At 38.0% G+C, this 22862-nt stretch overlaps 1 protein-coding gene across 3 annotated transcripts; it reads right to left on the minus strand.

Annotated features, from left to right (window-relative positions):
* Window positions 1-13705: 13705 nt before the first annotated feature.
* On the minus strand, window positions 13706-21352 carry LOC114358739 (uncharacterized). 3 transcript variants are annotated; one of them, XM_028312776.1, is made up of 2 exons: window positions 19359-21352; window positions 13706-15662 (listed from the first exon to the last, which is right to left on the minus strand). In XM_028312776.1, exons 1-2 carry the CDS (start codon window positions 21081-21083, stop codon window positions 13860-13862), a joined length of 3528 nt encoding a protein of 1175 aa, XP_028168577.1. In that variant the 5' UTR covers window positions 21084-21352; the 3' UTR covers window positions 13706-13859. The 3 variants fall into 3 exon arrangements, with proteins under 3 accessions (XP_028168577.1, XP_028168579.1, XP_028168578.1); XM_028312778.1 differs by having other exon boundaries at window positions 13706-15654; window positions 19351-21352; XM_028312777.1 differs by having other exon boundaries at window positions 13706-15637; window positions 19334-21352.
* Window positions 21353-22862: the final 1510 nt, after the last annotated feature.

Below are 22862 nucleotides of genomic sequence, written 5' to 3' on the forward strand. Positions count from 1 at the left end.
CAAACCTTGAATCATACTTGAATCTATACTTTTATACTAATATTATAAATGCGAAAGTAACTCTGTCTGTCTGTCTTGCTTTCACGCCAAAAACGGAACCAAAAAAAGGAACGGAACGGAACGGAAAATTTTGATGAAAGGCATAGAGATAGTTTGAGTCCCGGGAAAGGACATAGGATAGTTTTTACCCCGGTTTTCGAAACGGACTCGCGTGATAAAGTTTTTCTGTGACAGACAAAACTCCACGCGGGCGAAGCCGCGGGCGGAAAGCTAATAAATAAATAAATACGCCCGTATTCACAAACATTACTATGAGGTCTCACAGTGCGCGTGGACGCACAGGGTGACACACGAACCGTCACAGAGTTCTATTCAACGCTGTGCGTACGATTTTCTGTTTCACATAAGCAAGTATCGTTTGTGAACACGGGCGATAGACCCCTTGCAATTTGCAACCTCCCCCTGCCTTGGGGGTCGATACTCGAGACTGAAATCAAATTAGGTGTGATAACACTGACACAATCGCCATACAAGAGTTTGACGCGCGTGCGTCTGAGTGCTTCGTAGATACTACCACAGTAGATATATATACTGTGATACTACGTGACTTGCCAAGCGTAGCTCGAAGCGATTGTGCCTGTGTTGTGACCTTTACCTTATAATGATTGCGATGACATATTTTTTGGCACAAAGGGAAATGGATGCAAATTATTTACTCTCGTAAAACTATCCTCAAACTCCGGTACAAATGTCTCTTTTAATGAAATATAAAACATTTTTAAGTAAAATATTGCCTAGATGAGACAATAATGGCTTGCGAGTCTCATGTAGAGCCCCAAGCTTCTCTTTTTATTTATTTATTTAATCTACTTAATGCTATTGGGCATTTTCTTCCAGTTAACCTTTTTCAGTTCTATCTTTACTAAATACTAACTCTAACTTAAAAACTCTACACCTTAGTTAAAATAATTATGTGGAACGACTATAGCTATTCTCACATGGGCGTCAGGTGAAAACCTTATTCACTGTCCATTACTTTTCTGTTTTAGTAGTTATTGTAGTAACAAAAAAACATACTTTACTTCATACTTCTTGTATGCGTATTGCTTTCATTTGTCCAAAAGCTCGTTAAACCGAAATGAGCAGCTCGACCCGGATCTGCTTAATCAGCAGTTCAAACAGGCTTAAACCGATACAATGCTATTTCGGGACGGTTTACTTGGACAACAGTTCGAACCAAGTTCGAATAGTCCCATTGTTGGTGGAAATAAAGGTTGTGTTAAGCTTGTAATTGTACAATTGAATTAAAATATCTCTCTACAGAAGGAGAGAGTTCTCTGTCTCTCTCTCAATATACAGATCATCAAAATCATTTCGCCACAAAAAAACATGCTTCACCAACAATCACGGTTTAAGACTAGTTGGATAAACTACAAAATAAAGGGTTGAGTTTCTCAATTCCGTTATTTCTGGCAATATCAAGTAGATAATATTTATTGCATATTAATAAGTTCTTGGACATAATTTAAATCAAGTCCAGTTGACTCAAGATAATAAAGACCTACAACTCATTCTGTGGTTTCAGATAGTTAATCCAGTCTAGTCGACAGACCTGGTTCAGGCACAGCGATAATCGCGCGGTTACTGGGCAGTTTTTGTACATTAAAATTTGCATCAAACCTGGTTACCACTGAGGTCTCGCCTATGAAAACCATCCAGAAACTGCGCGGTTATCGTACATGTCTAAACTAGGCCTAAATCCTAAGCCTTTTTCCTGTGATGCGGATTATTTCGGCAGACGTGCGGATCTGGACCGCATGCATTCATTATTTCATACATATTTTCCTATTTACGTGGGCTACTCGCACGTAACCAGTAGCATGATTATAATACGCACGCCACAATCGGTTGCTGGAATCCGCATCACAGAAAAAAGGCACTAAAAGCATAATCCAAAAATATTGAATCACCAAAATAACATAAGCTGGAACTCATCTCATATTGTTTAACGCATATCTCTCCAATATTATTATTTATTTATTACAAGTAAACAAACTGGAAGTGGCTCTCGTCGCTATCAGGTGTCAGATACGGTATCTATCAGTTTTACGTAAGTGGCGATAAGCTAAAAGCCTCTATGATGTGGGCTCAGGTGGATCTGTGAAGCATCGATATGGCATTTCAAATCTGAGTTTCTAAAAAGCCAAGGTTACAAAAATACAGTTTCTGTGAGTTGTATTTAATTTTGGCAAAAATATTTCAATTCAATTTAAGACGTGCCTTATAGGACCAATTCTTAAAAAGAGCTATAAAAAGTGCGATTCGGACTTACCCGAGTAGGATTCTGTATGTTACATAGGTGATTAAGTTCGTTTGTTCGTTCGTTTCAGCCGAAAGACGTCCACTGCTGGACAAAGGCCTCCCCCAAGGATTTCCACAATTACCGGTCCACAAAGATTACAAGTAAATAACATTAAAAACGGCGGACCAAACCATCGACATTTTCAACGAATACGTTAATTTCTGTATAAAAAAGTGAATTGGTTATCTAATAGATAAATAAACACTTTAACTCTTTATTGTAGACCACACAAAACAAGAAAGAAAGAAATACACAAAAGAGACGGCGCAATAATATTTACATCGAAAACTGTATTATCTCAAGTCAAAGAAAAACTAGAACAAACAGCCAGTTAATACGATACAGGACTATCCCCACCTCTCGTTCCCACCGCAACTCCTGTGTAGCCAGAATCTACAGCTTGACCGCCAACAAAAACCCAACCAGTGAACGTCAAGTTTGTTCCGGGGAAAGTTAAACTGTCATTGGGCCCGCAACGAAATTAATCAGAAGAACATAGGAGGAGTTCGAAGTTAATAATAAAGCAGTTAATAGGATGCCAATCGAAGGTGCTATTACTAACTCCATGTTTCATATTCGAGGTATATGGGTGACATCCGTATCGGTGAAACTGCTCCATTTACCACGTGTCCCGATAAGATAGCACAGCCTGGATTGAAAAACCAGCTCATTACAAACAAATTCGTCTATAGAATGCCCTTTAAATATTGCTAGCTGAATGTAGCCGAACGAAACAATGAAAAAAAAATGACTCTACGATTCATTCGAATATTAATTTCATTAGCTCTCCAAACCATAATTTCACTTTTCTTCCTCTATTAATTGAAGACTGTAAGGTTCTTCTAATTAAACTTGGAGCAATTCTTTATTAATATAGCCCAGATATTCTAGATTGAACTAAAGAATTCCAGTGGTTAAAGAACAACAAAAGTTAATTGAAGCCACGATAGCCGAACGGTGAAGGGGTCGGACTGGCCGACTTGTGATCCGGGGAACGCGAGCTCGGTCCCCGCTGCCGCTCGACTATTTTGGTGAGCTCATTCGTGATACAAGCATATTTAGCTTAGTACGAGGGGCTAACGGGAGTTAAAAAAAATACAAACGCCACGCACGACCAGGTGAAAGTTACAAGAAGCGCTTGGATACGGGTAACCCAGAAACAGTCGTTGTGGAAGTCTTTGGTAAGAGGGATTTATCCAGCAATGGACGTTTTTGGAATTAATTATTTAGCAGTTCTAAGAATTGCTAATGCTAATCCTCCGCTAATAAAGGAGTCCATTACTCGTATATGACCCAATGACTGCGAGCTGTCTGATCAATTTGGCCTATAACGATAGTCACGCCAAATTGAATCAAATCCCGCCAGCCTAACGTGTAATCTGCGCTGAGGTTACTGAGCCGTGATTCAGTGGCGCCATCTCTTGTTCGCTGGTGGAACGAATAAATCTTTAGGTATTACCCTCCTTTAAGATAAGAAGGCTGGGACTTAAGGAAAATGTAGGTATGTGAGGAAACTGGCGCTTTGTAGCGCAGCGAGAGTAGAGAATAAGTTTTGACGGTAAGCTACGTCTACTATCTCCATCATCATCATTTCAGCCATAGGACGTCCACTGCTGAACATAGGCCTCCCTCAATGATTTCCGCATCGCCCGGTTGGTAGCGGCCTTCCTGCTACCTTTATGGACAAGACTCAAAATTCCGGGACAGTCCCGGATTTCCCGGCCATATGGCAACCGTAACTCAGTGTATAGGATCGAGGCTTCTAGGAAAACCTCGAAAAATGGGAGAATGAATAACAATAGCGCCAACAAAAAGGGTAATGTTTCCCAATAAAATAATTTTCCACTTTCGAGTGTTTAATTAATTTTAATTTGATCAAGGATATAAAAAGGTTGGTTATTGAATCAGTCACGGATGAAAATTAACGGACTGAATTATCGGTATTTCGGAGAATAATTTATGATATAATACCTAAGTAAATTTTTGGGTAAAATTCAACGTGAGGTGTTAAAAGCTCCGATTAGCTTGAGGTATTTTTGTTGCTTTAAATACGAGTTTAGCGATAGAAAAAAAAATTGACCACTCATCACTGGTATTATGGTATTAACTTACCACCAGGTGCTCGTTTGTGTTCAATAAAAGAGGAAACCTCTTTCTATGTTGTGATCATTGAAGTAAAAGTTGCGATATCCAGTGTTAGACAACGCTAATGTTATTTATAATGAACGTGTGCACATGCATCGGACATAGGTCCAGCGAAAAAATTGACAGCAAACAAAGGATATCCGTATTTTGACGGTCCGTCGTCCGGTGAAAACACTTGTCTACACTCTACAAAGTACAAACGGCCTTAGAGACACGTTTGGTTAGTTAAGTCTAAAACTCTACGTAAAAAAACTCAAAATTGGCAAAATCCCTAACTACTCCAGAATAATAATCCGCACAGGTGAAACCATAAGCAGAAGCTAGTCTCAAACATAGCAAGTGTCCAAACTACCCTCTGTATACTAACACAGTAACCGAGTTTCCCCGACCGATAACATCACTCAATCAATTATCAACTCTAATAGCTGATGTCTCGCAGCTGGATGCTACGTCATACCCGGGTATACAAATGGGCGACCTAAACACCGCAAGGAAACCCTAATAAATCTTAGGAGTGGGAAATAAGTGATAGGGGACTGTATTAAGTTGCTAGTTATTTCTAAAATCAAAATTGTTAATTGAAGGGTGGCGCCATCTTGCTGTAACTTTAATAATCTTTAAAAATCTATTAAATTCCATACAAAAAACACCCAGTTACTGCTATGGTAACGGTTGAAGTAGGCTGGTGCAACTGAGCCCGAAAAACTAAGGACGAGAACTATTGCCGACAAACTGTAATGCAGTTTGGCAAGTGTATCTTTATATTTGATGTGTATCCTTTTGTGAACAATAAATAAAAAAAAAAAAAAAAAGAATCTCAGGAGTCAATTGTGTTCAAGAATTTCTCGAAATACACGGGGGTGAAATCATAAGAGTCATTTCATCATTATCATCATCATTTCAGTCATAGGACGTCCACTGATGAACATAAGAATCCCCCAATGATTTCCATAATGGCCACTTAGTAGCAGCCTGCATCTAGCGCCTTTTTGCTATCTTTGTACTAAAAAAATATTATTGTAAAAAGTTATTTATTTTCTGTAAATAGTTTTTTTTTAAAAGCGCTTTCTAAGTCGCGTGCCATCCATTAGTATTTTTAGTGTAGTAAATACCTAATGCTCTTCGTAATAATACTTATCTACAGGCAAAATAATCGCAAATCTAAGTAGGTTCCTCCAGTTGGAACAGAGCCTACTGCTGTACTGGGTTAACATACATGTGACGTAGCTAAGCTTTCATGGTGTACTTGGCTGAAACCCACATACTCGTAACGTCACAAAAACATATTATTATCCACCACAGAAATCCACCATTTTTTTCGTCAGCAGCATGAAATTGCATACCCACTGGCCCGGGGGAACCAGTGGTTTATCTGAGGCTCTCCCTGCCAGATGGGCAGGGCCTACTCACCAAAACCTGACGGTGTCCTTCCAAAGTCTTAGAAGCCTACCCGCTTATGCTACAAAATAAATAGTTATGTGAAATGCATATAGTTAAACTAATGACTGTAATTACTATCTAAATCTGTCTGAAAATAGTAAAATCTAATGCACAAAACACAAAATCTAAAGTGCCAAACCTCAAATAGGTAACACTTACATTACAGCTATACTAACCATCTTAATGGTAGCAGAATTTATGAAGTACCTAGTGAAATGTCACCTCTCCTTTTGCCCTCCATTTGAGAGGTTATTGATCCGTATTTATATGACGAAGTATAAAGCTTGGATATGTATTACATTAAGAGCTCAATATTTTTAAAATCAAGTCGCCCGTGGCTTCGCCCGCGTGGAATTTTGTCTGTTACAGAAAAACTTCATCGCGCGCGTCCCTGTTTCAAAAACCGGGATAAAAACTATCCTATGTCCTTTCCCGGGACTCAAACTATCTCTATGCCAAATTTAATCAAAATCGGTTCAGTGGTTTAGGTGTGAAAGCAAGACAGACAGACAGAGTTTCTTTCGCATTTATAATACCTATTAGTATTTATTAACAAAAATATTGTTTCCGACTCTAAAATGTAGTGGTTGATTTATTGATTGTCTTAGTCAAATGTCCTAATTTCACGTTAAATCACATTCATCGTGAGTAGGTACTCAATTTGCTTATCCTATAGGTATTGCTTAACCTTTCTTATATTGCGGTTTAAGATCCCCGCAAGAGATTTTTTAGCGGTCGGTCGATAGATTCGTCGACTTTTAATTTCAACGAGGAATCGGCTGACACCAATTCTTTGTAATGTGAGCACTTTCATACTGTCCATACTTACTTGATGAACACTCGACTAAACTACCGGCCTAAAAGAATCTGTCGTCTGCGGCACATATGCGGGCAGTCGAACTCAACAGATTTTCCGAAATGATAAAGGTTTACTTATTCATACCATCCAGGAAGTTCCAAACAACATTTCTTTACAAAACTCTCAAATCCCATCAGAGGCTATAAAACATCAATTTATATCAAAAGGAAGATAACGACAACCTTTATAAATCTTATGGAAAAATTGCCATCGGTATCGCGACAATACGCAATTTTTCACGTTTTTCAGGTTACAATAATGCTGATAAAAATAGAATGCCGAAGTTTCAGGCTTGATAAACTTTGTAAAGAATCATTGCTAAAAATTTCGCTAAGTAAGTATTTATGTCGTCAAGGTAAAGTACAGAAACTTTTATCTTATTTTGTTCAAGCGTACGTAATTGACTGAGACGGGCATCTTTAAAGATTTCTTTTATAGAAATATGATTTGTAATTTTGTATATTGCGACAGAAAAAAGTCTTGGTGTGAAAAGATATTATGGCTACAGATTGGTTCGAAGATTTAGTCTATCCCATTAAATAATGTAATTGTTGAGTGTCCCGCCATTTTGAATCTTTTCTTTCTTCTTTCTTTTCTTCAAAACCTTTGCACAATGGGTCTTTGAAACAAACTTAAATCAAAAGTCAGAAAAGGCTTCGCTATTGATTTTGATAACTTACCAATGCACGTCGTTTGATCAAAAACACTTTACCAAAAGCATTGAATTTATTTTTCATATCGCTTACATCGATAAAAGGTTTCAAAGTGCTACTTCTATTTCAGTCATTATTCGTTCGTTCGTTTCAGCTGAAAGGCCTCCCCCAAGGTTTGCCACAAAGACCGGTCCTGCGCCACTCGCATCCAAGCACCTCCCGCGACCTTCACCAGATCGTCGGTCCACCTAGTAGGAGGCCTGCCCACGCTATATCTTCCGGCTCGTGGTCGCCACTCAAGAACTTTCCTGCCCCAGCGGCCATCAGCTTTACGAGCTATGTGCCTCGCCCATTGCCACTTGATTTCAGTCAGCCAGAATTCAGTTGAATGAAATTTCTGTCATTTTAAGAATATGACATTCTTACCTATAAGAATGTACCTACACCTACCTATACCTACACCAAAATTCATCAAAATTTTTTAGCAATTTAAGTGATAGAGACAGGCAGAATGATATACTTTCTTATTTATAGTGTAAGATCATATACGAAATAATATTACTTTCTATAAGTAGGTATTAGAAAATTTTGCCCAACAACAACCAATAGCGTAAGACGTATAAATTTAGATCCTCTCTGTACCTATTCTAGACAACTGTGTTACTAGATGTACCTTCATACCTATTGAGTAGTGACACAGTTCGGAGCAAATTGACTTACAACACAAATTACGTTAGAGCTGTTGATATTGCCGATACAATATTGACTGTCCATTGCATCGTGTCTACTAATATAATAACAGAACAATAAAGACGTCTAGGCAAATATATAAAAATAGACGCAGAAAGTGCTTTTGAGATCACTTATTGTCCTAGACTGGGCTAGACTAGACAATGTTTTAATGATACTTGACAAAATTTTGTTGTTGTAATAAACTTATAGTCACATCTTACACAAAGAAGTGAGTAATGTGATTATTCGTATTCCGTAAGAAAACCGGGTATCACCACATATTAAACAAGTCGCTTTCCTGTCTGTCTGTCCCGAATGATCTGAGGTCTGTCTCTATGTATGCTTAGATCTTTAAAACTACTCAACGGATTTTGATGCGCTTTTTTTAATAGATAGTGTGATTCAAGAGAAAGGTTTACTTATAAGTATAATACATCGTACCTATGCGAAGCAGGGGCGAGTCGCTAGTATAATATATATACTTTCATTTGTCGGACTTATCAAATCGAGATACCAGAAACGGTGGTTCGAACTTCGAACCCCGCCATCTATGGACTACTATGGGGAGCCCACTCGCAACACAAGCTTAATAGGGTTAAATGGACTATTTTAAAATGCTTCTAACTTTTCCTATTATTCTTTCTCTTCATCTTCCTCTCTTCTATTCAACTCTTTGCAAATCTTAAGTCAGTTTAACTTTCTTCTGCGACTAACATACGAGTAGCCTTCACTGGTTTTTATTGTATAACAAGGCAGGCATTTGACTACCATCGCACCTGGTGTTAAGTGAGATGCAGTCTAAGATGGTACATGTCTGCCCTGTAAGTGCCTATTCACTCTCGCCTTGAAAAGGCCCGGATTATAATGTTCAGGAAAGACAGCAGCAGGCAGCGAATTCCAGTCCCTAGCTGTTCGCATTATAAAAGAGTTATCGAAACGCTTAGTGCGAGCTGGTGGAATACCTTACTCTCAAAATAACATCCAAAATAAGTTATAGTCAATGAGATTTCCCAGCGTTTTCTGAAATGAAGTTACACCATTGAAAGCTCAACATTGCGAAATCAGAGCTTTTATGAAAGGCTTTTATACCGCCTATTTGATTTTCCTCGATTCTGAACACGACTTTTTAAATTCAAGCAACAAATTCAGAATTTAATTATGTTTCAATAGATTACGCGTGAGGAATTGAGTGTATTGAATGCTTAATCTTGTGGAGTGCTTAATTTATTTAAAATGTTTTGAGTTTTGTAGGATTCGGTAGTCTTATAATTTATCAGGCTTTTTAGTTATTTGTATTCAACAAAGAACTGTACGATTTATTAATCTCAACTCACGCTTTTTATGTATTTTCTTATGTATCTACTTCGTTTTAATTTTGGTAAGCATTGAATCAATCATATTAATTGATTTATTATTTGACTAGGGTATTCAACTGTCAAATAAACGATAGTAAATGTAATTTTTTTCATATTGTGTAAAAGCGCTTTTCAAAAGTCCCATTGAAAAAAAATCTTTGATATTACTTAAGTTTGTGAATTATACTCATCATAAAGTCATCTGGAAAATACTTGTACCTAAGTCTAGTGGTTCTTCTCCACTGTTATTATTCGCTTGAACACGAATATAGTGATAGACTCGAACAGACAGTATGACTTGATTATTTTTTGTATTAGCTACCAATTTCATAAGTATCACTCTAAATACCCTTCAATTTTCAAGTTTGGCTTAGTTCTTCGGCACAAACAATTTGCTGAAAGTTTTTTATTTTTATTTTTTATTTTATTTGTTTAACAATGTTTCAACAGCATTAAATTGTACATAAATGTGCAGGAAGATACAACTTGAACATAAGCCAATTAAAGAAACACATTCTATTACTAAAACATTTTTAAATAAGTTAACGTGGGTAGGTAGGTGAACACTAAAACAATTCAAAACTAAGTAAGCAAATTACATGTGAACTGGGTGTGAAATTCCGAGTTACTAATCAAATAATAATTACTTATGTATTTACATAAACTTTATAAATGTGAAAATAAATATTATAAATTAAATTAGACTAAATTAGATTAAAGTAAAATCAACAATAAAAATTATTGACAAAAAGTGAAAAATATTTGAGTATTGAATGATCAAACGAACTTACCAAGTGAAGTTCGATCTAAATTATCCTGTTTTCGCCGAAGAGATTTAAGNGTATCCGGTATCCGGCCAAACAACTATCCGTTTCATCTCTAATTATTACTAAAACTTTTGGTTTAAAAATCAAGTTGTTTATTGAGATAAGAAAAACTTCAGCGGTTGTCAAGTCTCCTCTCTTTCAACGATTGTTGAATTTGCTTGTATATCCTGACTCTTATTTGACCCCTTTAATGTGCCATGCATGGTCAAGAGAGTTGTTACTTACCAAGATTTTATTGTGTGTGTTAAGCCATTACTGTTAAGCCATTTCGTCATTCCGATTGAGCCACGTCAGACACGATAGCTAAGAACGAAAGCCTTAAGTTGGTGCCTGGTGTTTTTTTTACACTTCTGCTAATATGTAGTGGTAATATGATTTATATAATCTGTCTCTACAAAACATAAAATAAGGTGTTGACACAATACATTCACTGGTATAATACGTAGTTGTTTCGTCAACGCTCGTAGTGTGTGCACACCCGATTGTAGGGTAGGGTTGACGCTCCGTTATGGACAGGCAAATATTGTTACACCAAACTTGCCCTTCAATAATGTCTAATGATGTTTCCTTTAAGTGACACTTCATTATAAACTTGGGGTTGACGTTGATATCTTACTCCACGACCTCGTACTATAAATAGGGAACTTAGAATAGCTTCAATTTATTCAAATTATTTATTGATCTTCTCTTATTACCTTGTCAAATTGTTTATTCATCATCATGATCAGTCTTAAGAAGTTTGATATGAGTCTCCCTAAGGTCATCACAGATTGGGGCTGCTTTCCGCAACGGTCTCTAACGCTATTTCTGCGCATAATCTGACTGGTGCAGATAATGGGTTACCGCAGAAAAAAATGTGCAAATGGATCAAAAAAGTCTTGTGGTCTTTAGACCTTTGATTTTTTAACCACACAAAAAAATAAAACACAGTGTCTATTACACTTTCAAAGTAACATCAAACCCAAAACTGCATGACAGTTCAGCTTTTTTATGAATTCTTATCTTTTTCGCCTCTCGCCGTAACACGATCTGCATCGTCCCAACCTTCTTCATCGCCGGCCATATCACAAATGGCGCGCGTAATCTTCACGAAATGACGTCCCAAATCTGAGTTTATTGTTTCAAACGCTATTATTTAAGAGATTAGATGGGCCCGGAGTGGATCGTGGGGAAATTTCAATTTGCAGACTATATACCCCACATTTTAGAGACACATTTCGCCACTGTTACCCCAAATAGGGTCTTATTGTTTGTTATAATCTAATTTAGTTCTTTACATGAGTGTATGTCGGTAGATTATTGAGGATAGTGCTGATTGAAATGTTCAATTTAATACTGTTTACTAATCCCTTATTCATAGTAATCCTATTAATTATTACAAATCCTAAGACCGCATAAATTGTATTGTCTCTTATGTGTATTTCTTTCTTCCCTGGTTTTGTGTGCTGTAAATTAAAGTTTTTTATTAATAAGTACTATTAATTCGATATTTTGACAATAACATTATAGCACGTTACTTAGATATTTGTATACTTAAACTATTTCGCTTGTAAATATTGCGAAGTCGAATTTCAACTCCATGCATTTTAAAACTCTAACTAAATCCCCATACACTTGAAAACAAATTTCAGCTCGAGCGTTACGAGCGGTACACATAGGTACGCCGCGCAAGCCGAATCCGACGAGTGTTCGTTCAACCGTTTGCGAACAAACTGGGATGTTTATATCGATGACATTTGATTTATTTTGATTCTTGAAATAATCTAACAAAAGCTGCACAAAGTAATTTCGGAGTAATTTCGGAGTAATTTCAAAGTAAGTCCTTTCCAGGTCCTCTTTTCCTGGAAATCACCTATACGGCTAGCAAGAATGATCTTTGAAAAACTTCCAAAACGTGCTATGCTATTTATAATTTTTTAAATGTTAACAAGGAGCTAACCCATTCATTATTCTACAAATTGGGTCCCTAGGTCTAATTTCCTCAACTTATTATAGAAAAAATTAGAATTAGAGCTCACTAAAACAAGAAAAACTTTTGTTTCGTATTTCATTTGAAATTACATGAAAGCTTTTTTAATACAATTGAATAACGAAAAGAACCCGTTAAACTTTTGACAGTCAGAATACCTAAGACTTTTGGGAATCTTTCATTTCTTTTAAGTAATTCCACGTTATATTGTGATATTTTCACGTTTATTACACCGACAAATCAGAAATGACGGCCATCACTAGGCCAAGTTTGTAGTAACAACCAGCGTGTTTCTGAAGTGAACGACGCGAGCACACAGGGACGGACTAAGTTTTTCCTTTCGAAATTGAAGAAAAATACCTAGGCCTTGGGGGAGGGCTTTATCCAGCAGTGGAAGTCTTTCGGCTGAAACTAACGAACGAACGAACCTTTAAAATAATAATAAATATTGCAATTAGGTACTATTATCCCATCAATCCCCAAGCGGTCGCATATGACCACGTAAAAATTTATTATCTATTGTGTCTCGCTCGATTCGCGGGGCTTGAAGGATTATTTTCAGTAATCTAAATGTAGGGGACGATAATTTTTTCTTGGTATCAAGCTTAGGAACTCGTCTGGAGCCTTTAATGCTGATTACGTTGTCACTAATAAAAAGAACTGCTGGGTTTCTAAATCAAAAGATGAGCATAAAAAATAAAAAATAAAAGTAAGGTTTTGACAAATCCTTTTTCTGGGTTTCAGTTGGAGTGGGAGTAGCGCAAGCTATATTTGGGACGTATTAAAGCGCCCTGGAAAGGGCCTAAGTACTAAATAAATGATTTGATTTGAGAAAAAAGAGGCATTTTGTGAGGTAAAAATACTTGAACTCGTGACGTCAAACCCCAAATCCAGCCCTGTTCTAATAAATTCGTTGAAGGCGTAAACTTCACGCACCAGAAGCAACTTATTTGCCGTTAAATAATTGATACCACGAGCTCGTCAAAGTTTTTCTAGCGTAAAGTACAGACGACAGCACATCAAGCTAAACATTGATATTATATCTTATGTAATTGTAATAAGGTCGAATTTGAAACAAAAATATATGACATGTTGTCTATACGAATAATATCTATGGACAACTTTAAGGCCCCTCGCCCACGGCGACTTTTTGTAGCGATGCAGTAGCGATTCTGTCGCGCGTTCGCATCGATACAGTAGTAATGCGGTCGCTAGCTGTTTGCCCTCGTCCACATAAACGCGCTTCTGTCGCGGCGATGCAAATGCAAAACTGTTGCGTTTCTGTCGCGATTCAAACGCGCGGCACAAAATTACCATGCGATCGCTCCATCCTCCCCCCACTTTCTTCCCGATATTGTTTGAGCCTCAGGTCTTGAATAATAACGCGAGTGGACTGTATTAAAGTTATTATAATTTCTGTATATAAACGAAGCCACAACAACAGGTTATTAATGAAATTACTATGCGTAAGTATGAGTGTCGTGCGCGCCGCTCGGTGGCCAAGTGTGGGATCGCCTTCACGCGCCGCCGTCGTCGCTCCCGGCACCTTTCACTGCGTCGCCCGCTCCAAGGCCAGTTGCCCGGGCGCGAACATCCTCCCGCCCCTTGACCTCTTCAAAGGGAAGAGGGCAAATGTTGTTGAACCCTCTTGTGACGTTGCCTCTCCTCGTTTTTAGTTCGGCGACTCTGGTAACGCCGTCGGGTCCAGGATAGGTGCGCACCACGCGACCCAAGGCCCAAACTAACGGTGGTAGCGCCTTGTCCCGAAGAAGCACGAGCATTCCTTCAGTGAGCTGGCCAGAAGAAGTGGACCACTTGGTTTTTTGCTGAAGCAAGGAAATGTACTCATGAGAAAATCTCTGCCAGAAGTGCTGTCGGATGTATTCAATCCTCTTGAATCGGTCAAAGCAGCTGATGTTCTTCTCAGGGATCTGCGGACACGGTACAGACGTAAGTGGTCGTCCAATTAAAAAATGGGAAGGAGTGAGAGCAGAAAAATCGGAAGGATCGGTGGATAGAGGAGTTAGTGGACGAGAATTCAAAACGGCCTCGATCTGACACAGACAGGTTGCTAACTCTTCATATGTGAAGTTAGTGAGACTCAACAACCTCCTCAAATGGTGCTTGGTAGAGCGAACCGCGGCTTCGGCCATTGCGTTGAAATGAGGTGAATATGGCGGTGAGAATGAGAAGCTGATGCCTTCACGAGACATCTCACATGCAACATCAGAAGATGAGTCGGTTAAGAATTTTTGTAGCTCATTATGGGCTCCGACAAAATTCGTGCCGTTGTCAGACAAGATGCTTTGCGGTTTGCCGCGGCGAGAAACGAAACGATTAAGTGCTGCGATGAAGCCCTCTTTTGTGAGGTCAGTGACGGGCTCTAGATGCACTGCTCTAGTTGCGTGACAAACGAAGATGCATAGGTATGATTTTGTGAGCTTACAACCCCGACCTTTACGGTCTGCTATGAGTACAGGACCAGCATAATCAACACTGCAATCAAAAAAGGGATATTCTAAGTTAGTTCTTGATAAAGGCAGCTGTCCCATTATAGGTTGTATATTTTGGCATTTAAATCTAAAACATTTGACACATTGTCTGACAATTGACCTAGCAAGATTCCTGCCACCTAAAGTCCAATAGTTAAGACGCAAATTTGCCAGTAAAAGTTGAGGCCCTGCATGAAGCATTTTCAAATGTTGCACATGAAATAGCATTTTAGTTAAGTGGTGTTTACTACAAAGCAGTATTGGGTATTTAATATTGTAGTCGTAAGGAGAATTATCGAGTCTACCGCCCACTCGTACGACCTTTTCAGAGTCCAGAAATGGCGTTAATGAAATAAGTCTATTTTTACGCGGTAGAGATCTTTCCGACTCCAAAATATTTAGTTCCTCCGGAAACATCTCTCTTTGTGCGCTGCGTAGTAAACACATCAATGAATCGTTTAACTCATCGCTAGAAAGAGCGCCGTGTAGTTTAGAGTTTTTATTTTTTAAATTGTAAATAAACCTTTTAATATAGGCTAAGACTCTTTGTAAGCGATTGAAATTAGAATGATAGTGAATTAATGATTGTATGATGGTTGGTGATTGATTAGCGTTAGATGATTGATTATTATTATAAATAAAGTGTGAAATGATTTCACGCAAATCTTGTTTCACGCTATTTGTCGGCATAGTAGGCCAGTCCTGTTCATCATTTTGTAAATAGCTTGGGCTTGACCACCACAGAGTATTATCACCGATAGTGTCAGCCTTCGCCCCGCGAGAAAGAAGATCCGCCGGATTATCTTTCGACGGTACATACCTCCACATGTGACCGGCAGAACTCNTGTACAACAGGTGACTCATCATTTAAGGCTATATCCATTTCTGTTACATGTGTGCAACCTAATTCAGACAGATTTTGGGCAAAACATATTCTATATTTGTTAATAAGTTTAACTACAGAATCAATTTGTGACATAGAAAGTTCGTCATTGATATTAATTTCTTTTAGGTCAATCGGTGGAAGATTAGCATTATCAGAAATTCTGTTACATTTAATTATTTTGGCATTATGTCCAGTATCACCATCGATAATGGTATTAGCTCGCACTAGCACAGAGCCTTCCAATAACTTGAGAGAATTTTTAGAAAAATTTTGTACCCCAATTTTACATTTGCCCTCACACAAACTATAAACACCGCCTAAAATCTGATAGTCCGCAGTTCCTGTGTTTCGAGCACTACCTTCTACTAATATGTCACATGTACAATTATTTATATTCATACAGTCAACGAATTGTATATGATCGACAGTAGTATGTGCTGATATTCTCAACACTACTTTATCTTGGACGTCATTATCAATTGGTAAATGGGAAAATTCAAGTGACCCGTTTCGTTTGAGTATATCAAGCTGATCGGTAGTTTTAATGACCAAAACTTCCGGCCTCTCTGTGAAGTTTTGTCCTATCAATAATGGCTCGTCCATCATAGAAGGCTCAACTACATACGCGTCAATTTGTGCGGCAACTTCCCCGAGTAACACTTTAATTTGCGTCCTACCTAATGGTGTATAAACATGATTGCCAAATCCACGAATTGTAGGTATGTTATCATTGAATATGGGTAGGGAATACTGTTCAACGACCGTTTTACTAATAAGCGTACAATCGCTCCCAAAATCTATATAACATTGCATTTCGATAACGTCATTAATAAGTGCTCTCTTACAAAACTTGCTATCTGTTTTATTCGCTCTAGTCAACATAGTTCTTTTCTCACCAGGTTTAGAATTACCATGAGATTTATTTTCAGAAAAATCTTTTGATTTATTGTTAAAACAATCATTAGACTTATGGCCAAAGCGGCGACAGATGTCGCATGTTATAATGGGTTTACTACATCTGTGAAACGTGTGACCTTTCTCTTTGCAATTATAGCAAGTGATTTCCGATGCAATATTGCGGCATTGCGCACCTCGATGCCCTGGTTTATTGCATTTATTGCATATTATATCCTTAGAGTTTGTAAAATTACTTTTTTGTCGATTAAATCGGTGATCAGATTCTCTACCCAAATCCTTCAGAAATTTAAGAACATCTTCAGGGTCATTTAACTTAGCTGAAGAAGCGCTGGACCTAATCATTCGATCATCAATTCCGTATATTAAGCAGTCGACTGCTTTTTTGCCTCTAATTTCACATGCATTTAATAGAGTTATTTTTTCAAAGTAATAATCATCCACTGACTCCCCTACTCTCATTCTACGGTCTAACATGTCCGATAATAAAGCTCCATAATTGGACTCCGATGGAAAAGCTCTTATTAAACGTTCTTGCCATTCAGGCCAAGTTAAAAGTATCGTTTGCAAACCCTGATACCATTTTTGAGCATGACCAGTCAGTTTAGGCAGGGCAAAATGAGAGGTTTGCTCATCAGACCAATTGTATATTTTCGCGCACTCGTTAACCTTAGCAATCCAACTCTCGATTTTCTGATTTTTTTCAGTAGGATCAAAATTAGGAATAATGTTTTTATCATATGAAATGCCATGAGTAGGTTTTAACATATTCTGTAGTAATAAAGCAAAATCGTTAGCATTAATTGTAACGGTATTTACAGAATTCGCCGAAATATTATGTTCACTATGACGGGGAAATGAAGATAATGTAATAGGCTCACGGTTCGTCTGAGTGGAGTGTTGTTCCTCCGCAGGTACAGGCTCCGCAGTCGCCAATGGTGTTCTCGATCTGGATCCACTAGGTGGCAGTAGCTCTGACACGTGGCTTGATGTAGTAGCAGGACATGGATCAGCTTCAGAACTCTGAAATATTTTATTTCAGAGTATCATTATTCAAATAAAACATAAATATCAAAACTTTGTAAAGAATAAGGAAAAGCATGTATGTAGCAAATAAGCTTAGAGTCGGAACACATAAAAAGTTTAATACACTGAAAGTAATTCTGTCTAAGAACCTCCACGCTAACATCTCTATTGGGTATACATAATATACCTATATTGTCACAAATAGTAATAAATAGTAAATAAATTATTATATTTGATTTCCATGTATCTTAAACGAATTTGTTAGTAAAAAGATTTTATTTAACTATCAATAATTATGACTGAATAGTAGGCAGCTAGTATACCTAATATGTACCAATTTATGTAGCATTCAAGGATAAATAAATAGTTTTAGTATTAAATACAGTGGACATTAATAGCATTAAACAAAAGCACTGACTGGAAGTAACTAAAAAAATACTAGTCAAGGTTATTTCTTTTCTTAAAAAAAAAACAATATAATGCAAGCTTTTACAAGGGTAATTAATCAGACAAAGGAATGAAAGAACAAGAAAGAGAAAAAATGGAGAAGAAAAAAAATAATAATAATACCGGAATATAAATAATATACTAGTATGCATGCGTACTAACGAAAAAATTGAAAATACGTATTAGGTACATAATATTCTAGGTCTATTATTCGTAAATATGTGAATTTTCACTTGCCTGATTGGTTATAACGATGCTGCTCCCATCATTAGAAGTCCGCTTTGTTAACAATTCTGACGATGTTCTTCCATCCAAGGATTTCCCAGAACTTCTTGACCTTGCAGACTTTCGGCTGCGCTTATGCTTTCTCAGGCGTTTTCTTTCCTTTCTTCGAAGTTTGTCTTCTGACTCAGAAGAACTGTCGTGTCTATGTGGCCGTTTACTACGGCGCGATCGCGTTCGACTTCGCGACCTATGACGGTGGTCTTCATCATCAGTACCCATTTGTGTAGGTGTGATTTTCTATCCCGCTTCTGATAATAACTTCCAGGCGGTAAATGATAGACGAGCAGCACTTTCACACTTTTATTGATTACAAAAATCACAGCGAGCAAGAGCTCCGATCAGTTCGATGTCTTATTTCCGACTGACGCTCCGACATTGATTTCCAGTATAAGTCGATCAAAACAAGTTCACAGTGGTGGGGAAAACGGAAACGTTAAACACCACCTGATGTTTTGAGAGACTTATTGATTTTACATTTAATTAATAATTTTGTAGACATATTTATAAAATAGTAAACGATGTAAAATAATTATTCATGCTTATTAAAATACAATATAAAATTTATAACAAGTTTATTATTTAACAAGTATAAGTCGATCAAAACAAGTTCACAGTGGTGGGGAAAACGGAAATGTCTTGAAACACCACATGATGTTTTGAGCGACTTATTGACATCATATTTTATTAATTAATTTTGAGAAATACATTTAAAATAGGAAATGAATTAAAATAATCAATCATGCTTATTAAAATAGAATATTTAATTTATAACGTGTCTTATCTAACATGATTTCACGCAAATCTTGTTTCACGCTATTTGTCGGCATAGTAGGCCAGTCCTGTTCATCATTTTGTAAATAGCTTGGGCCTGACCACCACAGAATATTATCACCGATAGTGTCAGCCTTCGCCCCGCGAGAAAGAAGATCCGCCGGATTATCTTTCGACGGTACATACCTCCACATGTGACCGGCAGAACTCTCAACAATTTCGTTGACTCGATTACGCACAAAGGGTTTGAGCTGATTCGAAGGAGTATTCAGCCAACCGAGTACGATCATCGAGTCGCACCAAAAGAAGCATTGTTGGATTGGCATTGTCAGTGACTCAAGAACGGTTGTACACAGTCTTGACCCCAATAGTGCGGCACAAAGTTCAAGCCGTGGGATCGTAACGGATTTAATCGGTGCTACACGGTTCCTGGACAGAAGGAGACGAACTGTGATAGAGCCAGTTTGACTAATGGATCGAATATATACACATGCGCCATAAGCCCTCTCGGATGCATCAGAGAAAACGTGAATTTCATGGTTCACAGCCGATTCGAAAGAAACCCAGCGGTGAATTTTTAGATTATTTAAATAAGGAAGCGTTGACACAAACATTCTCCACATATTGTCAATCTCCAGAGAAACTTTACTGTCCCACTCACATTTATCAATCCAAAGTCTTTGCATTATTGTTTTTGCTTCGACAATACAAGGGCCGACTAATCCTAGGGGATCGAATATTTGGCTAATTACTGACAAAATGTGTCGTTTTGTGACCTTTTCTACATGGTCAATATTTATTGAAAACGACAAGTCGTCTGAGTTGCATAGCCAGTTCAAACCTAAGGTTTTAGATGGGGTGTTGTGGTCTGAAAGATTTAAAAAGGTGGGACTTTCCTGATTAGAATCCCCTAAAATGGCCTTTAGAATATCTGGGCTGTTAGATTGCCATTTTCTTAAATAAAAATGAGCTGAGGACAGAATGTTTGTGACCTCTTTGACGAGTGCTATTGTCTCAGGTATAGATGCACCCCCACCTAAATAGTCATCAACATAGAAGTCTCGTGCTATTGCGGACCTCACATCTTCAGTAGAGGCTGCGTCCGCCAGGCTAACCAAGCATTTGGTAGCTAAGTAAGGAGCTGACGCAGTTCCATACGTGACCGTGTTGAGACTATATGTTTTAAGTGGCTTTTTTGGGTCATTGCGAAAAATAATTTGAAGAAGAGGTCTTTGCGACGTTGCTATTTCGATGCAGCGATACATTTTTTCAACATCCCCAGAAACAACGTATTTATGCTGCCGAAACCGCAGCAAGATCGACAAGAGGTCCTCTTGAACCTTGGGGCCTACCATTTGAAGGTCGTTGAGTGAGAGGCCTGAGGATGATGGAGCTGAAGCATCGAATACGCTTCTTAATTTAGTAGTAGTGCTTGACTCTCTTATTACACCATGATGTGGTATGAAGTATTCAACGTGACCTGAATGTGGTGTTGTAATGTTGACATTTTCAGTCATGTGACCAAGGCGTTCGTATTCATTCATGAATTCAACGTATGTAGCCTTGTAGTCAGGATCACGTTGAAAACGCCGCTCTAAAGACAGAAATCGATGCTTTGCCATAGTGTATGATTCCCCTAAAACTGTAGGATCATCTTTTAAGGGCATCGTAACAGTAAATTTGCCATCCTTGTTCCTACATGTGTTCTGGGTGAAGCTTAACTCGCACGCTCTTTCTTCTGGGGATAGTGAGTGTTTTGGAGGAACCGAGTCGAGTTCCCAGAATTTAGACAGGTTTGGAGTATCACTGGGATTGGCAAAGTTACAAAAATGTGAGTGTCGAGTGGTGTGAAATGAAGGTCCCCTGAAGACTGGACCAGATACGATCCATCCGAACTTTGTCTCACATAACTTAGGCATTTGTTTGCCCAAATCAATAGAAGCGGAGCCTACTACACTCCAGAATATTTCAGCCCCAAGTAGAATGTCAATTACAGACGGAATATTAAATGTAGGGTCAGCTAAGTGAAGGCTTGACGGAATAGGAATATTCTCTATATTGACAAAAGAAGTGGGTAAAACCTTTGTTACTTCTGGTAAAATTAGGCAGTCCAAATCAACTGTATAGTCACCGTTGGAAGACTCAATATTGAGATGGCAAGACTGTGTACTATAAGAAGATTGATGATTGATACCTGTCACAGTGGAGGCTGCATTGCGTCGTGACAAACCCAGTTTTGTGCAGAGGCTCTCGGTAATGAAGTTCGCCGTGCTGCCGTTGTCGAGCAGTACCCGAGCGTTGAGCTTTTCGCCGTTGTGGCTCACCACCTTCACAATAGCTGTGGACAGCAAAACATTGGGTGCGCTAGTAGGCTGTTTTGTTGTATCTGCAGATAAAGCAACACTAGTAGAAGTAGATGGCATGGGGTCTTGATATGTCTGCTCAGTCGGCTCAATGTGCAAAAGCGTATTGTGTCTGGCCTTGCAATATTTACATCCTGACAATCTACATTTTTGTGTGGTATGACTTGAGCGTAAACAATTTAGACAGACTTTAAATTCTTTTGCCTTTTGTAATCGTGATTCAACAGATAAAACTCTAAATGACTCGCAAGTATAAAGCAAATGATCATTTGAGCATAAAGGACATTTTGATATTTTGTTATTTAGGTTAGTGTTATTTTGTAAATTATTATTTTGTAGATTTTTATTTTGTAAGTTATTATTGCTTGTATGTTCCCCAATATTAGTTACAATAAAGCTTTTTTGTTTAGTGTTATTATTTTGTGTGTTTAATTTAGCTTGATTATTTTCTAAAGTTTCTAATAAATCAGCTCTGTTAGATATGAAGGTACAAAACTGCGTTAGAGTTGGAGAACCCGACAGAGTATTGCGATACTCCTCCCAATGCCTACTAGTAGTGAAATCAAGCTTTCTAGATATCATAAATATAATGAGAGTATCCCAGTGCTCAGTAGGTTCCTTTAATGTTTTAAGTGCCCGTATGTTTTTGTTAACAGTGTCAATAAGCTGGCGCAACAATAAAGATGATTCTTTAGTCAGCGTTTCTACATCAAACAAAGCCTGTACATGGTTATTTACTAAGAGTCTACTGTTATTGTATCGTTCACACAACAAGTCCCAAGCCATTGCGTAATTATCACCCTTAAAATCTATATTTTTTATTATCTCCGATGCTTGGCCTTCAAGTGACGCACGGAGGTAGTGGAACTTGTTGATGTCATCGATGCAATCGCTGTTATGAATTAATGAGCAGAAGGTGTCTCTAAACTCTAACCAATACTCATAGCTACCATTAAAGTGTGGCAAATCAATTTTAGGTAAGCGCACAAAATTATTTTTAAACGATGCACCTGATTTGGAGCCCGCATCAGAACAGAACCCGCCTCCGAGCGAGCACGCTCAGCAGAGCACACAGCCAATGCTTTGCGCGCTCGAGCCAGCAGGGAGTAGTAACGCTCCTCGAACTGGGCTCGCTCCGCATACTCATCATCANTCATTAGGTATTTGATAATTAAAAAACCTAAATAAACGTTTTAATAAATAAGGAAGTCAGAACCTTATTAATTTTATAAAGATTAAGAGTGCCAACCCTAACACTCAGTTGAAGTGTAGGTATTTAACTCGCCGAAAGGGCTAAGTTTCCGTACTGCTTTAGCTCATATATCTACTGTGAAA

Source organism: Ostrinia furnacalis, unplaced genomic scaffold (genome assembly GCF_004193835.3).
Source record: "Ostrinia furnacalis isolate ACB-3 unplaced genomic scaffold, ASM419383v2 OfSCF4105, whole genome shotgun sequence".
Lineage (NCBI taxonomy): Eukaryota > Metazoa > Arthropoda > Insecta > Lepidoptera > Crambidae > Ostrinia > Ostrinia furnacalis.

Excerpts from the sequence above, each read along its gene's own strand:
- LOC114358739 (XM_028312776.1), bottom strand. The coding sequence starts at position 21,083 with ATGCCTAAGTTATGTGAGACAAAGTTCGGATGGATCGTATCTGGTCCA. Across the intron at positions 15,663-19,358 it reads TTGAGAGTTCTGCCGGTCAC|ATGTGGAGGTATGTACCGTC; the intron begins ATGTGGAGGTAT and ends TCTGCCGGTCAC.